Source organism: Caretta caretta, chromosome 7 (assembly GCF_965140235.1).
Source record: "Caretta caretta isolate rCarCar2 chromosome 7, rCarCar1.hap1, whole genome shotgun sequence".
Lineage (NCBI taxonomy): Eukaryota > Metazoa > Chordata > Testudines > Cheloniidae > Caretta > Caretta caretta.
In genome coordinates this window covers 105,235,319-105,247,812 of record NC_134212.1, presented here as the reverse complement: position 1 = coordinate 105,247,812, position 12,494 = coordinate 105,235,319, and the positions used below count along the sequence as shown (strand labels likewise).

Sequence of the window (12,494 nt, the reverse complement as noted above, 5' to 3'; positions counted from 1 at the left end):
CAAAGGGAGGTATGACATGCATGCGTGTGTTTGGACACCGAAACACACCCACTCAGTTCTAATTTTAGGCTTACCAGCATTGACCTCGTTCTTTTTAAATGAATATTATCTGTAGAGTTTTATCCATGAGGACACCCCCTTTAGCATCACCATGCAGCCAACTGGCTAGGAAGCAAACAAATGAGCATAGTGCCTCAGTTTAACTTGTTCAGCATGCCTGTGTTTAAAAAGTGAACTTATTCACCTCAGAAAATGTGTTCCAACAGGGCAGGAAAGCAGCAATCTAGGTAACTAGTTCCTAACATTCGTCCCATTTTTGATTTACAGGGGAAAATACTTCTCTAACCCCTCAGTCCATGTGTTTACCTGCATTTTGACAGTTTGTTTCCTGAAGAAACGCTCTACTAAGTCTAAAGAAAAGGAGTACTTGTGGCACCTTAGAGACTAACCAATTTATTTGAGCATGAGCTTTTGTGAGCTACAGCTCACTTCATCTACTAAGTCTGTTTTTCTGCTCTGTTAAAACTGTAGCTTTTTCACATGATATGGAACAATTAGGAGGCAAACCCACAGATTTCCCCTAGATGTTAGCAAACAATTTGGCTGTTAATTTAACCCATTTGTGGATTCTTGCATGTAAATTAGATGGAATTAAATACAATTAAGCTATGTGTGCTGTTCTGGGAGGTAAGAGAAGCGAGATGGAGGTTGCTAGGAATCTGTGACATAGATGACTTCTTGCACAGGCTTGTTTTCTGTTGCTCTTGCAAGTGCATTTACCAGAAATAGTGCAGTGAGGTACAGGGTGTCATTATGATATTCCCTATTGTTAGATCTTTTTGTTGAAGGGTTTTGTAATCTCTGATTAAAAAACGTTGCCTTAATAATAATAGAAAAGAAAAGAAAGCATATAATAATTAGAGACAGACCCAAGCTTTTTCTTGATTATTATTTCTATTATGGCAAAGCCTAGGGGCGCCACTTAAAGTTGAAATCCCATTGTGGTAGGCACTGTGCAATTATAGAATAAGAGGCAGTTCCCTGTCCCAACAAGGTTACAGTCAGACTAGACAAAACAGGGAAAGGATGGCAAACTGAGGCATTGGGAGATTCACTGACTTGCCCAAGGTCACTTAGCAATTTTGTGGCACAGTAAGGAACTGAATCCAGCTCTCCTGAGTCCCAGTCTAGTGCTTCAGCCGCCAGGCCATCCTTCCTCTCTTCAAAGGGAATTCTGAACCTGGGGCAGGGCTGGCTCTAGGTTTTTTGCCTCCCCAAGCTCCAAGAGCGCAACTGCCCAAGCCAAAAAAAAAAAAAAAAAAAGGATGACCAGACTGCCGCCCCTGGGATTGTGCCGCCCCATGCACGTGCTTGCTTTGCTGGTGCCTAGAGCCGGTCCTGACCTGGGGTTTGATCATTGCACAGATCTGATTTTGTAGTTCCCCAAAGCTCAGAAATGCTTAGATTTGGAGTTTTGGTCCCAGCCCATTACAGAGATAATGGTAAGCTACAAAGCTCAGAGTGAGATCCAAACCTCTTCAAAGTTGGGTGCTCAGCTCTGTGGTTTTGGTTCTGGTTCATCTCAAATTACAATGTCAGGGAAACATACTGTACAGACATTTACTAACGATGCGTCAGCGTGCTGTCAGTCGTAGTGATTTATTTGGATTTGCAGTGCTGAACTAATTAAATTGCCCATGTTGGACTAAAAAAAAAGTTTCTCTTGTAGCACTCAGTAAAATTATTGCCTCTGTCTAAACAGACTAGCAAAGGTTAACAGTATCTGTTTATATTGCTAATAAAGAAAATCCTCTTAAACTGTGTCTGATGCCGTTTACAGGTTCAGTAAGAGTCCTCGAAGAACACATTGCCAAGAGAAATGGTTTTGGACTTTTTAATCTAATTTTATGTGGGGGGAGTGTATCCTATTTAATTAGCGAGTAAGTGGGAACTGTGCTGTGACACAAGAAGATTCCCCTGTATAAACACAAGGAGGTTGTGTGGAATGAGTTTAGCTCTCTTACAGGATGCAGTATTGCAAAAAGGTCAACAACAGGGGGACACGTATTGTTACAGATTAGATTTGCCAAATTACTTCAGCATTGTACACTGGAATGCAAGATCATTTGTCTTGTTCAAATTAACATCTGTACCTTTCTTTGGCCCTGCACGCTGTTTTCCTTCACACCCCTATTTTTAAGGAATTGTGCAAGAAGCTAATTTTAATCCATCGTGTCAATCATGTGTTAGTTGGTTACCATCTGCTCCTATTCTCTGAAGTCAAGTTTCTGATGGTCTAGTTGAGGTTGATCTGAATAATCTTGCTATTTTCATCCCTGTGGCCATGGCAATCCATGTCAACTGTCTCAGTTTACACTGTCATGTGTTAAGCCTTTTATATTTTATCCATATAGTACTTCAGCTGTTCCCATTTGGTTCTCCATGTGTTTGTTAAAGAATAATACAAGCAAAGTACTGAAAAAAGACATTCCAACCAGCTTGCTAGCTTCTCTAGTGCAGAGTTGTATGATCACCATGTCTTCAGTGTGAAGTAACCCACTTGTACTTGTACAGGGGTTTTGCTATCAATGTCTCAAACTGCCTACATGATCTAATAAGAACTTTCTGGGTAACACACATTCTAAGACTTGGGGTCCTTTCTGATAAACGGTTCCTTATGATTATGTGTTTAGTGGTTCACCCCCAGCAAAACCAGACACCCACCTGGAACCACACATACAAAGGTACAAATTAGCAGATCCTAAAGTAATAATGGACAAGAATCATTTTAGGGGGTGGGGGAAGTAGTTACACTGAAAGTGTCCATTGCATATGAATAGTCTATTATCCTGCCCCCCAAAACATCCTCTTAAATGTATAATATCTCATGTGTATATAGCTGTATTCATTTCAGAGAATCCCAAAGCACATTACATACTAATGTGCAAATAATACCTGGATAACTTCACTCACCACAGCTATGCATTGTGGTGATGACCTGAGGTCAGAGACTCAAAGTACATTCCTCACTCCCACCAAAGGAAAAGCCCACATGTGTAGAGACACTGCCAGCTTACTTTCTGTATGAAGATATTATAAATATGGATTCAAAGAAAGATCCTTGATCTCTGGACTGTTTGGATTCTAACAAGGCAAAATGACTGCATGAGAAGACAGAGATCCCCAGAGTTATTCTGGGTAGCCCTGAGAGACTTTTAGGAAACTGGCAGATTACTACATCTCTGCTATCATTTGGAATTACAGACTGTGACTCACTTGTACATATATTTTTCCTGCTGTAACCTCTCATTAACTCTCATTCTGTTTCTTAGCCAATAAATCTTCAGTTAGTTTATTGTAGAACTGGCTGCATTGCATTACAACATTGTCTTTACTAAAAGCAGAAAAGAAAATGGGGAGGATGGGGCAGGGTCAAAGGTGAAGTAGGAAGGAGCCATTGGGGACAATGGGCAGAGAACCTGTGGCAATGTTCACTGCCTCATGAAGTATGACAGATTGATAGTCCTGGAGAAAGAGCTTCTTTGTTCAGCCTTAATAGGTACACTACACAACCCCAACCTGGGCAAGACAATCTGTACAGCTCAGAGGGTAGTTCACTCTCGGTACTGATTCAGTCCTTGTCCCAGCCACTTGGGGCTTGTCTACATGGGAACACTCAGAAAAGTAATCCACATTAACTTTTAAAGTGGATTAGTTAAACCACATTAAACCCCTGTGTGGATTCTCTTATTCAGAATGGAAGTGGCCTTAATTTGATTTAGTTTAATTCACTTGCAAAGTGACTTAGGGCCACATTTCAAAGGTATTTAAGTAGCTAAAGATGTAGGTAGTCAGTGAGACGTAAGCTCTTAAGGGCTAGATTTTGAAAGGGATCTAGGCACCTGCAGAGGCAGATAGCTCCTAGTGGGATTTTCAGAAGTGCCTGAGCAGGTTCAGCACGTAACTCCCATTGAAACTCCATGGGAGTTAGGCATCTAATTCACATAGGTGCTTTTGTACATTCCACTTGGTGCCTATCTGCTTCTCTTGGCACCTACATACTTTTGTAAATCTAGCTCTGCCTACATCACTTTTGAAAATAGAACTTGGGCTCCTAAATCACTTGCACACTTTTGAAAATGTAACCCTTGTCATTAGCTTTTTAGTGCTATTGTTTAATATTCCATTGGGACAGAAAACTACAATGGCCAATATTAAACTCAGGAAAAAACGTTACGGTATGGTTGGGTTTTGAGATCTACAAGGCAGCCTGCAAGCTGGAGCAAATGGCCAGCTTGTGTGTTGGTGTCAACAGTAATAGAAATTTTCTATTTTACAGTTAGCAGGAGGTGATAGATAGAGCTGGACTATTTGCTCAAGATTCCTTGTTCTGCTTCACAAGGGAGTCACGGTGCAATAATAAAAATATAAAGAACTATTTTATGTATTAGTTTCCCCTCACATAACGAAGGTCACCATGCAGCAACTTCAAAAGTACAATGAAACAAAACAAGCAAAATGTTAAACCAGTTGAAATTAAATAAACCCTCTGAACCTGTTGTTGCTCTTATTAGTATTTGTTATCATTTATTACTTGTATTGAGGAGCCCTAGTCACAGAGCTGGACCCTGTTGTGCTAGGTGCCGTACAAACACAGCAAAGCACATAAGCACATAGAATCATAGAATATCAGGGTTGGAAGGGACTTCAGGAGGTCATCTAGTCCAACTGCCTGCTCAAAACAGCAGGACCAATCCCCAACTAAATCATCCCAGCCAGAGCTTTGTCAAGCCTGACCTTAAAAACTTCTAAGGAAAGAGATTCCACCACCTGCCTAGGTAACACATTCCAGTGTTTCACCACCCTCCTAGTGAAAAAGTTTTTCCTAATATCCAACCTAAACCTCCCCCACTGCAACTTGAGACCATTACTCCTTGTTCCGTCATCTGCTACCACTGAGAACAGTCTAGAGCCATCCTCTTTGGAACCCCCTCCGTAGTTGAAAGCAACTATCAAATCCCCCCTCATTCTTCTCTTCCGCAGACTAAACAATCCCAGTTCCCTCAGCCTCTCCTCATAAGTCATGTGCTCCAGCCCCCTAATCATTTTTGTTGCCCTTCGCTGGACGTTTTCCAATTTTTCCACATCCTTCTTGTAGTGTGGGCCCAAAACTGGACACAGTACTCCAGATGAGGCCTCACCAATGTCGAATAGAGGGGAATGATCATGTCCCTTGATCTGCTGGCAATGCCCCTACTTATACATCCCGAAATGCCATTGGCCTTCTTGGCAACAACAGCACACTGCTGACTCATATCCAGCTTCTCGTCCACTGTAACCCCTAGGTCCTTTTCTGCAGAACTGCTGCCGAGCCATTTGGTCCCTAGTCTGCAGCGATGCATAGGGTTCTTCCGTCCTAAGTGCAGGACTCTGCACTTGTCCTTGTTGAACCTCATCAGATTTCTTTTGGCCCAATCCTCTAATTCGTCTAGGTCCCTCTGTATCCTATCCATACCCTCCAGCATATCTACCTCTCCTCCCAGTTTAGTGTCCTCTGCAAACTTGCTGAGGGTGCAATCCACGCCATCCTCCAGATCATTAATGAAGATATTGAACAAAACCGGCTCAAGAACCAACCCTTGGGGCACTCCACTTGATACCGGCTGCCAACTAGACATGGAGCCATTGATCACTACCCGTTGACATGCTTAACTTCAAGCACCTGCTTATGTCCCAATGACTTCAATGGGAATTTCTCCTGAATAAGGGTTACGTGTCCATCTGTCTGTGTTTTATTTTATACAGTGCAAGTAACAAATTGCAAAGATCTCTCCTAACCAAAGTTTGCATTATATAGAAAGCCAATTGCCATGTTGAGTTCACATCCAGAATGGGTAACAAATAGATCATTTTAGTCCTGTCAGCTATTTGTCTGCAAAACAGAACAGAAATGGGCAGGCTGCAATAAATGGGAAGAGTGCTGCAGATGTGGACGAGGGCAGGGGGTACATTAGCAGAGCTGTCTGGGAAAGCTTGCAGTGCTCCAGAGTATGTTGTCCTCGCTCACACCTTTTCCAGACATTGCTTTCAGAGTCCATCATAGGCACTGACAGTCACCTGGTATTAAATCATGCCTCTTGTTAATTTTTCCACCCCTAAAAGGTTTTCCTCAAACAAATCAGCACATGTGAAATCACACTGTGTAGTGGAAGGTCCCCAGCTGTGCAACTCTCTCATTCTGGCAATCTGTTAATCTATGTAATGTGTCCACACGTTACTTGGATAGATATACAAAAATAAATATATTACCTGGGACTAGAGTGTTGAAAGCAAACCCTGTCATCTGAGAGCTAGACTGACCAAGTAAAAACAGTCTGACCTTCTCAACCGCTTGCTGCTTGTGTCAAAAACACAACTGCATCTTGAGCACATTGTCTAATAACTTGTACATATTCTATTGTTTGCTGAATATAATTAGCTTTTACAAAATAATAAATGTTTGACCAACATAATGACTTAGCCGTAATTAAATTCAGAACCCGTTTGCGCAGTTTTTGTAAAGAGATGCAATAATTTTAGAGTATTGTTAGCCTATTTCAACCACTTCCTAGCAAACAGCCCATTAGTGGTTTTCTAGCACTGCTAATAATATGAGAATTACAATGGGTAGCTTTAGCTGTCTGAGGCACCCAGCCTCGCCTTGAAAGTTCTTCAGAATTGGAGAAGTCACCTATAGACTGATTTTCAGTCATCTTTGGTGGTACTGCAATGTATTTGTACACCAGGGACATCTTTAAATTGGTTAACCCCAAACAATAGCATATTTGCAATTAGTATTACAGTATTCAGGCTGTAAACCTAGCTTGCCCTCCTCCAACACACACACACACACACACACACACACAGCATTACCTTGATCACTCAAGTTTACAGAACCTTATGTTACAGAGAGATCACTGGAGTGTTAGTTCAGATAAGCATTTCATTTTTTTTTTTTTTTGTAGCTCAGAGAATGCAGTTTACTTGAAAATTCCTGTAAAAGTTTTTCTTTTTCTGAACAGTTCTTGTATACTGGTATTTTTTTTTCTGTGAAAGTGAGAAAAGGAGCATATTTTAATGTGTAAAATGGAAAGAGGTCTTGTTTTTTACACTCAGGATATCTACTCAGGATGCAAATGAACTTTCTGTACAGTTTGAATTCTGGTTCGGAAAGAGGTATCTACTTGTATCATATGAAGTGAAACAAAGATAGACATATCTTTCCTTGGGCAAAACTCCCATTGAAGTTAGTGGGTGAGTATGGATAGCAGCACAGAACTGAAGACTTTATTTAATTTTTACTGGTTTCATATTTTTTGGATTTTGCCTGTTTTATTCCATTGTATATTATAAGCTGCTGTCCCATGTGTGAGCTGAGGAAATGCTTATTTGGGTGAGGAAATCCTAATAAATGAAGCTGCCATCATCATCACTATTATTATTGCGCCATGACAATGTAACAAAGCAGAACTAGAAGACCAAAGCACTGAGTCATGAACTAATCTTCTACATTTTAGATAAGATATTTCTGTTAAAGTTGATACCAAAGTACAGTCTGCTTCATGCGGCCATTTCCTTTGTTTTGCAGGTTGCTTTGTTGATCTCACAAACAAAACCAAATAGCAAAGTAATATTTTTCCCCTAGCTGTATGTTGGCCTTTGTAACTTTCTGACAAATGAAATCTCAGCCAGCATGGGCTACTGAAAGAGGCTATTCCCAGCTCCTTTGTAAGGAATTCATGTATTCAGAAACTCTGAGAACTTCTGAAAAATGAACAGCAAGGAAAGCGCTCCAGGGAGCTCTAGTTCAAAAACTGAAAAATAATTTGGGACTTGTACTGACAAGTACCCACCAAATTCTTCACATCATAAATAATAAGAATCTCCATGGCTACTACACATCCAATGGGAAATGCATCTTCCCCCATTAATACAATAACCCTCACTAAATAGTCTTGCCCTTTACAGAAGAAAATAGGCCACTGAGAGGGAAGGGAGCTGGATAACTGGGCTCTCGTCTCTTTCAAGAGGGAAGCCATTAAGAATAGAATCCATGTATTTTCTGATTCACAACTCAGCCCAACAGGTATAAAGTTGACACAGTCCCTCAGGTTAAACCCTTAGTCCCCCATCAACTGAAACTACATAGAGCCCACTTATTTTTCCAGGCCAAGAATGAATTCTGATCTGTAGTAGTAAACTGAAATGCTCATAAACTTTATAAAATCAGAGGCCTGCAATGAAACATGGATGCTCAAACTCTTCTAAAAGCTCTTGCTGATATAGATAAAATGCTATGTAAGATACAATGCATTCATTTTGGCTAATTAGTTAATTATATAGACCGCCATCCACACAAGGTATCACAGAATGTTCCCCAGCCAAATCATCTGTCTATGCACATTCATGGAAGATTTGTAGGATATAATATAACACACAGGTAAGATCTGTAGAGATGGTGGGAAAGAGAGGGAAAAAAGAATATGAAAGCCAAACTTCAGGAAAAATGATAGAGCTTGGGGAAACTGTCAGAGTTAGAACATAGGATCAGTTAAATTTGTCCCTGGCTCCGCCACTGGCCTAGTGGCTCACCTTGGGCAAGTCACTTTGCCTCTCGGTGACTCTGTTTCCCCATCTGTAAAATGGGGGTGATGATACTGATCCTTTGTAAATTGCTTTGAGAGCTGCGGCTTGAAAACTTTCTATGTAAGAGCCCATTATTATTGCTATTTGTTATTAGCGTGAGGACTTGGTGTCATCTTCAGCCAGAGAAGAGAGATGGGGCTTTCTCATGGGATTTGAAGAGCATCTCATGAGATTAATTAGGTGCAGAGAGGGAGTGGAGCTAATGCAGATGATAGTGGAAGCATAGGGAAAGATTTACCTCCCAGCCACAATAAAGAGAAAGTGAGTGGGGACAGTTTGGCATTTCTCCTCAGAGGAAGAATTCTGTGACCTTAGGGGGAGTGATTCCACCTCTCTGTGCCTTAGTGTTTTCTCTCCATCCTTTGTCTGTTTAGAATGTAAGTTCTTCAGGGCATGGACTATCTCCCACTGTTTGTACAGTGCCTAGCGCAATGAAGCCTTATTTTGGTTGGGGCCTATAGGCCCTACCATAATACACATAATTCTAGTAACAACAATAAAACATATTCAGAAGTAAACTAGGATGAGATTGACTTATTTATGCGCCGTAATGGAAGGACACTAAAGAAAACTAATAGCTGCATACTGGGAAGCATGTGAGAAGGAACATCAGCTCACACTTTCTGGTGCAATGAAAAGGCTTGCAGACGCCCTGAGACTAGAGCTACGCAAATAACAGATTTTTCAGTTTGCTGGCAATTCTAACAAATCAAAAAATTAAAATGGTTTCCGGTCAAGCTGCAAACAGTTTTCTTTTTTTCAAAATGTTCAGTGAATCAAAAAGTAAAACAAATCTTTTGGGTGAAATAGAAGGTTTCATTTCATTTTCAAGCTTTTCTTACATTTTTAATTTAAAAAAAAATGAAAGGAAATTTGGAAACAAAATATCATTTGAAATAGAAAAATCTAAATGTTTTGTTTCAAAAATGATAAAGCAAACATGTTTTGATATTATGCAGAGGTTAGGGGGGTTTTTTTAGGGTTTTTTCAATCAAAACGATTTGGTGAATTTAGCACAAAATTGCAAAATAATTTGGTGTCGCTGAAGCTGCATTTTTCTCCGAAAAAAGTTTTGGTAGAAAAATTTCGCCCACCTCTACATTAGATATGACATTTAGATTGACAGGCTGTGCATTATCTGGGTCTAGAGTCGCTGAGAGGCATCCTTGCTAATTATCACAATTAAGCGGGTTTGGCATTTATCGGAGAAATGACTGAGTATGTTCTACTGTAGTTCTAATGATAGACAAGTGTCATCCAACAAATATCCCAAACCTGATGTGTGCCAGTAGTAATATTATAAAGGTTTCATGGGAGTACTTCCCAGACTAATGGATAGTTGCAATGGAACAAAAACTAAACATCTGCCCTTCTCTTCATGTATTTCTGAGAAACCATCATTCGTTTTTATGTACCTGTTTATGGAACATCCACTCCCACTTTTACCAGTGTCACCCTACTGTCTCCTCTTCAGGCCTTGCGATGAGCAACACCCGGAAGTGAAGGCAGATGGATACGTGAACAACCTCGCAGAAGCAGTGGACATTATTGTGAAACAGCTGCACAAGTGATCGTGCTGTAGAAGATACTGATTTAAAGGCACAAAGAAGTTGGACTTGACATCTGAAGCTTAGCATACAGCTCACACACCAGGCTACCTCTTCCCCCGTTTAATTCATTTCCCTCTCTTCACCTAATTTCTACACATATGCAAGTAACCATAGGCAACCAGTAATGCTAATAGTTTGTTGTTAACTGCCTGATTTTCAAAGCGTCTCATTTCTAGGTACTAAAATGAAATGCCTTAATGATAAAAACATTAAACCTAACAGGTGCTTATGACTTCCGTGAATCGTCTGGTTTTCTAGCACCCGCCCATTCCCTTGAGTGCCATGTAGCCATGCAGGAGGAAGAACAGATAAAATTAGCTGACATGAGTGGGTGTTGCACCACTTGGGCCAGACTCTGTCCCTACCTAGGGAGCAGCGGGTTGCCCCAGCATGTGGGGAATCCCCAGGCAGCATAGGTCAGGCTCTAGGCTGCCCCTTTTTGTAGATGAGTGCAGAACTTTGTGTGTAAGATGCGTGCGCACACCAGTCCCAAGGTGAAGTTTTGGGGGAACCCCCTCATCTTGTAATGACATCCTTGATTTCCTCCTGGCTGGGTGTAACCATCTGCTCCGAATAGCATCTTGTTCGAGATTTCTCAGCCTAGTGTGTGGGGGGCTTTGAAGCTGCTCAGGGCAGCAGTCGGGGCCTGCTATCGGTGAGATTTTCAGAAACGCGCAGCACTGGCCCAACTCCACTCCAACTGAAGTCAAAGTACAAGATCTAGGGGCCACTTAAGTCCTGCTTCGCATGGGTGTCCCACATTTGAACTGTCATCATCTCGTCGCATTGTTTTAGTCTTCAACTGCTAAAAATAGCCTCCGATACTTAGATGTTATTTTATGGCTGCTGGATGCCAGGCTTAATGATCTGGTGTTCAGTTCCCAGATTTAAAAAGCCAAGTAATGACTTTGCCCTGCATTGCTATTGCTTGGAAATCTTACTTGTAACAGGAAGAGGGCAGTGAAATCATCTGTGAATTAAATAGCACGCTGCTGCCTACATTAACTGCTTTATATTTTGCCCTTGTGGTTTTCAGCCTTTACTAACCATTGAAGCAAATTAAATCTTGTGAATATGCTAGGACTAGTCCTGCAAGGTGCTGAGCACCCTCAGCTCTTGTTGAGGCCAGTGGGAGATTAGAGCACCCAGAACCTTGTGGGATTAGACCCTGATACATACCACCTAAACACATGGGGCCGAAGTCACCCCTGGGTGCAGTGCCATGGACTTCACAGAAGCTACATCAGGGCTGAATTCGGCCCAAAAAATTAATGCCTAGGTAAAATGAACTCTCACATCAAAAACCCTTGTGGTTACAGAGGAGAAAAATGCTTCATAAAGTAACAACAGGAAAAGGTGTGTGCTATAGAAAGAGATCAGACTGTGTCTGTGAATAGAGTGGGGAAGAGGGAAGGAGACATCACTCCTCATTGCATGGTCTGTATAAGGGACAACCACAATTACAATCTCTGTGCTCCACTGGCACCATCAGGGACACAGTCCAGCTAAGGGGGATGAGGCAGGACTAGAGTCATGTCACGGCCCCCTGCATCTGTCTCCAGAGTGGAACCAGTGCACCAGGAGAGTATTCTGCACCTGCTGCAGACTGTAAAAGCAGGTGCTCTCCTCCTGTGTGCCAGGGAACTCAGGGCAGGATGCCTCCCCGGCTCAGCCTCTGGGGCCAGGTGGCTCTCCTTCATCTGGGCTGGTGCATCTTGCACAGCCTAGCCCAGGGTTAGTGTGACATCTCTCTGGGTTCTCACTGCCCAAGATTGTGATGATGTCATTGTGGAAAGGATGATAAGGGAATTTTCCCATGTCTGGCAGTTTATTCGGGTTTCATGTTCACATTTCCCCCTTTTATGTGTTTGTCAAACCTTTAATTGCATTTTTCTACATATTGACAGTTGTCTGGGGCTGAAATGGTTTAGATTCTGGAGATAAGTACAGTTATTACAAATTGAGGAATAACATGATTGACATGAAGAAAAGGAGTACTTGTGGCACCTTAGAGACTAACCAATTTATTTGAGCATGAGCTTTCGTGAGCTACAGCTCACTTCATCGAAGTGAGCTGTAGCTCACGAAAGCTCATGCTCAAATAAATTGGTTAGTCTCTAAGGTGCCACAAGTACTCCTTTTCTTTTTGCGAATACAGACTAACACGGCTGTTCCTCTGAAACCTGTCATGATTGACAT

General features: G+C 41.6%; 1 protein-coding gene across 4 annotated transcripts in view; it reads left to right on the top strand.

Moving 5' to 3' along the window:
* The window catches only part of LHPP (phospholysine phosphohistidine inorganic pyrophosphate phosphatase), a 191,707-nt gene that overhangs the window by 151,799 nt on the left and 27,414 nt on the right, over nucleotides 1–12,494 (top strand). For 2 of the 4 annotated variants that reach the window (XM_048859295.2, XM_048859296.1), the window contains one exon: nucleotides 10,160–10,527. The exons of the other annotated variants lie outside the window; for them this stretch is intronic. In XM_048859295.2, coding sequence (XP_048715252.1) covers nucleotides 10,160–10,256 — 97 coding nt within the window. In that variant the 3' untranslated portion in view covers nucleotides 10,257–10,527. Of the gene's footprint in view, nucleotides 1–10,159; nucleotides 10,528–12,494 lie in introns of those variants that run through there. 4 annotated transcript variants of the gene reach the window in all.